This window comes from Dreissena polymorpha, chromosome 15, assembly GCF_020536995.1.
Source record: "Dreissena polymorpha isolate Duluth1 chromosome 15, UMN_Dpol_1.0, whole genome shotgun sequence".
NCBI classification, from domain to species: Eukaryota; Metazoa; Mollusca; class Bivalvia; order Myida; family Dreissenidae; genus Dreissena; species Dreissena polymorpha.
The window spans coordinates 50,257,632-50,262,270 of NC_068369.1; the positions used below are offsets into that span (position 1 = coordinate 50,257,632).

The 4,639-nt window shown below is 36.8% G+C and overlaps 1 protein-coding gene across 1 annotated transcript; it reads right to left on the minus strand.

Annotated features, from left to right (window-relative positions):
* Nucleotides 1–636: 636 nt before the first annotated feature.
* On the minus strand, nt 637–4,639 carry LOC127859530 (uncharacterized). Its single transcript, XM_052397041.1, has 2 exons — nt 4,108–4,639; nt 637–1,601 (listed from the first exon to the last, which is right to left on the minus strand). The coding sequence occupies exons 1-2, from the start codon at nt 4,619–4,621 to the stop codon at nt 1,249–1,251; spliced, it is 867 nt and encodes a 288-aa protein (XP_052253001.1). The 5' UTR covers nt 4,622–4,639; the 3' UTR covers nt 637–1,248.

Genomic DNA, 4,639 nt, shown 5'->3' on the forward strand with positions numbered 1-4,639 from the left:
TTTACCAAATTTTCAATTTTCTAAGTATAACAGGGGCCATAATTCTGTCAAAATGCCAGTCAGAGTTACATTACTTTGCCTGCACAGTCCCCTTATGATAGTTAGTAAGTGTTGCAAGTATGAAAGCAATAGCTTTGATACTTCAGAAATAAACAACATAAAAATTAACATAAAACTTAAAAATTAATTTTCCAAGTATAAAAAGGGGCATAACTCTAAAAATAATGCTGACGAGAGTCATGCACCTCAACCTACACAATTGTCTTGTTGCCATAAAGAAGAATTCCAAGTTTGAGTTAATTATCTTTGATGGTGTTAAAAGTTATTTGACTTTTTAAAAAACCTTAACCAACACAGAAAGCGATGGCGATGCCGGGGCGAGTAGTATAGCTCTCATTTTTCTTTGAAAAGTCGAGCTAATAAATGAAAGCTTGTCAGAGTTTTTTTGTTTTTTTTAGAGGTCACAGTGACTTTGACCTAGTAACCAAAAATGGGTTCGGCATGTAGAACTCATCAAAGTGCAGCTACATATGAAGTTTCAAAGTTGTAGGTTAAAGCACTTTGATTTTAGAGCCAATGTTCAAAACCTTAACAAAATGTTAAGGTTTCAGCACAACGCGGACGGCGGACGATGAGCTGGCTATGACAATACATCGGGTTTTCTCCAAAAACAGCCGAGCTAAAAATAACTTTAATTTTAGAACAAGACATGTGTTTGTCAATAACACAATGCCTCCTACTGCGCAGCTTTGATTGATTGATTTTTTTATCATTTGGCAGGTACAGATAATTATCTCCCTTTAAAGCTTATCACTTCCCTTGGATTTGTTTTTTTGACCTTTGACCTTAAAGGATGACCTTGACCTTTCACCACTCAAAATGTGCAGCTCCATGAGATACACATGCATGCCAAATATCAAGTTGCTATCTGAAACTACATAGAAGTAATGAGCATTTTTCGAAACCTAAACGAAAATTATGACAGACAGACGGATGGACGGACAGTCCGATCACTATATGACCTCCTTCGGGGGCATAAAAATATGTGTATCCATATTTCAAAATCATTCTTGCAATTTAACATACACTATTACATAAACAGCTATTGTTACTTACATCACCTTATACTGCACATATACAAGTTGTACTATATTAAAAAATATTGTTGCATTGTCATAAAACAATTATTTACAGCTATTGTAATTTATATCACTTATTATAGTACAAATAAGATACAGGTATAATAAGCTATTTCACTTTGTACACCAGGATCTTTTTGCGCTCCAACTGTCCCACAATAATGGAGTCAGTAATTCTGTTGTAGCAGACTGAATATGGACCCTTAACTCCATCCCTCCGAGTAGCAAGAGTGGCCAGCTTCATACTACCCTTACTATCCACCTGTATGATATTTTTTGAATCCCGTCCACACACAAGCACCTGGCCTGCAGGTGTCACATGTAAACCATTCAGAAATGTTACTGCAGGGTCCATGAAGGTGGCAAGGATTGATCCATCCTTGGCCAGAGTGAGCAGCTTGTGCTGCCTGGGGTTAGTGATATACAACTTGTCACCCGTAGGGCTCACTGCACAACGTGCTACTGCAAAACAGAATACATCATTACAATCTTTTGACATAATTATGGGTGTAAATTACAAAACCATACAGTATAAATGTATGTCTGCAAAATTATGCCTGCAGTTATGTTTGTCACTTTTACTTTAGTTCAAAAACAACCAATAATGAAACTTTCATGTCTCGTTCTTTTTCACCAGTTACCAAAGAAGGATGTAAAAATTATAACCACATACAAATATTTTTTTCATTTCCTATTTGTGTGTGTTGTCGGTAACAAATTATTGTATGCAAAATATTGAAACAATTTCATTCATATAGCATATTACACTTGAATGTTTATTTGATTACAAAATATAACAAGAGTGCCAAACTGTCACAAGATACGCCCGTTCGAAGGTTTTGGACACCATGCTCAATGCTTGAAATGCACTTAGTGACCTCGAGACCTAGTCATTGACCCGGCATGACCAATATTTGAACTTGACCTAGATATCATTTAGATGTAACATCTGACTAAATTTGGAGAAGATCAGATGAAAACTACTTTAATTAGAGAGCGGACACCATGCTTAATGCTTGAAATGCACTATGTGACCTCGTTTTTGACCCAACATGACCCACATTCGAACTTGGCCTACATATCATCTAGACACAACTTCTGACCAAATTTTGTGAAGATCAGGTAAAAACTACTTCAATTAGAGAGCGGACACCATGCTAACTGCTTGAAATGCACTAAGTAACCTCGTGACCTAGTTTTTGACCCGGCATGACCCATATTTAAACTTAACCTACATATCATCTAGACACAACTTCTGACCAAATTTGGTGAAGATCGGGTGAAAACTACTTCGATTAGAGAGCGGACACCATGCATAATCCTTGAAATGCACTAAGTGACCCCGTGACCTAGTTTTTGACCCGGCATGACCCATATCCGAACTTGACCAAGATATTGTCTAGACACAACTTCTGACCAAGTTTGGTGAAGATCGGATGAAAACTATTTGAATTAGAGAGTGGACACTGCTGTGGACGCCGCCCACTGCCCGCCCGCCAAGGGTGAAACTATAATACGTCCCGTTTTTAAAAACTGGCGTATACAAAACAGGTCAGAAGAAGTAATTTTCACAGTAATACACTTTCTTTTCATAAACCCTGTTGTGTAGTGACACTCAATATACATTTTTATGCATAAACAGTTTTAAGAGTAAAACTGAAAATGTTTGAGTCTCCGGAGATCGGGATAAAGGTGCGCAGTGCGTTTTTTTCCCATTAAACGAAAAACTGTGCATCATTTCCGTAATTCGATGCGCACCATTACGCAATGCGATGCCCGTTGCATTAATCTTATCCATGTATAAGAAAAAGTACTCATACACAAATTATTTGTTGCTTACTCGACTTATGAGATCGGTTATGAAAAATAATCCAGGTAGAAAGATCCCCGCGTCGTCCTGGTAATGTTTGCTAAAGTTGTTGTTGTCACTAAAACTCTTTGATTTACAACACAAAACGCCTTATTTGAACTGACGCAAATTAATTTGATAATATTTTTCAACTTCGCTTTTGCTTTATTTTGATAATTTAATCCAAAGTTTAATATTAGCAAGTGTTTTTTTACTGGAATTTTAAACATAAAGTCAGTTAAAGTCTTTCAAAAATTTGCACTCTGTGTGAATTGGCAGTTTGATATCATCAAAGTAGGCAGCTTACTGTCTGAAGCAATAAAGCGACAAATTTCTCACCGACAAAATTGGCTTCCTTTGTCTAGCAATCAACATGCGGAACCAATCGTGTGTTTGTTCCTCAATGGCAATCGTCCAATTTAATAATAGCACATGCATAGTTCCACCTTCGAACCTTTTGCAGTGAACGAGGTGGAGTTGAACGGATAATCGAGCAAGTGTTTTACGCAAGTTGAGTTCAGATTTGCAGAAATTACTCAGCCCTTAAAGAATTGAAATGACAAATTATTCATTTATCAATGATTTTCCGAGATTTACCGATAAGTTCCGATTTACAAACTTTCTGTACAGTTAGTTCCTAACTATGCCTATGGCGTACGCCCGTGTTTACAAAATTCCTAAACACATATATCGTAAATAATGCAAGTGTTTTATTGGATTATTTATACTAGTTATCAAATTCCAAGGTAATACTATTTTTATTTACTATAATATCGGATTTGTTTAATATAATTAACATGCTAAACAATATAGTTGCGAGACAAACTTGGAAATAAATTTGATGGGGTCGCATTTTTACTGACACTCAAATTTTCCTATTGTCTGTAATTTTTTACCCGAAATAAATCTTGAGAAGTGCCCATTCATTATTGCAAAGTGCCCATTTAACTTTGTAAGCCCCCATTGTTGTTTTCATGTATGGGGCAGTAATCCCATCAGAGAAAAAAATATCCCGATCTCTGAGTCTCTTACTCCTGTAAAAATAACTTCTACATATGCTTAATGACTCTTAATAATACATTTCTTGTGTATAAAGACTATATCCTACATAATACCTACCTGTCTTTTTATCTGATTTATCTTCGTGCAGTTTGCTGACAAGTGTACATGTATCACTCAGTTTGTACTTGAACAGAGCAGTGCCAGAGGTTACAAACAGGTCTCCCTTTTGGTAGACAATACTATGACAGTAATGTTGGAAATTAAGTATTCTGTCTTTCACCAACTGGCTATTGTTGACTTTGATAAAAAGGATCTTTGAAGGAGGAAAACCATCACCTTGTGTGTCCTTTGGACTAACAGCAATACCAAACTCACTGGGAGTGATCTGACAAATGCCCAGTGGCCCATTGAGCTGAGGATCAGATACACTACAGTGACTCACCACCTGGTACGTTTGGCTCAACAGCTTGATGTTATTATTGTACTGGTCTGTAACTAGGACCTGACCACTAGAAAGAACACATATGTCTCTGATAGTGCATTTGAGTTCACCTTTTGTGCGTACATCATACTCAGACTTCCCGTCCATCCTAATTACTTTGTCTTGATTTTGCATCTCTGTCAATGTCATCCCAAGACCTGACAACTT

What these genes read in the sequence shown, in the direction of transcription:
- LOC127859530 (XM_052397041.1), bottom strand. Translation starts at nt 4,621, where the DNA reads ATGACATTGACAGAGATGCAAAATCAAGACAAAGTAATTAGGATGGAC. An exon ending in TAAATCAGATAAAAAGACAG is followed by an intron (nt 1,602 to 4,107) that starts GTAGGTATTATG and finishes TCTGTTTTGCAG; the next exon opens with TAGCACGTTGTGCAGTGAGC.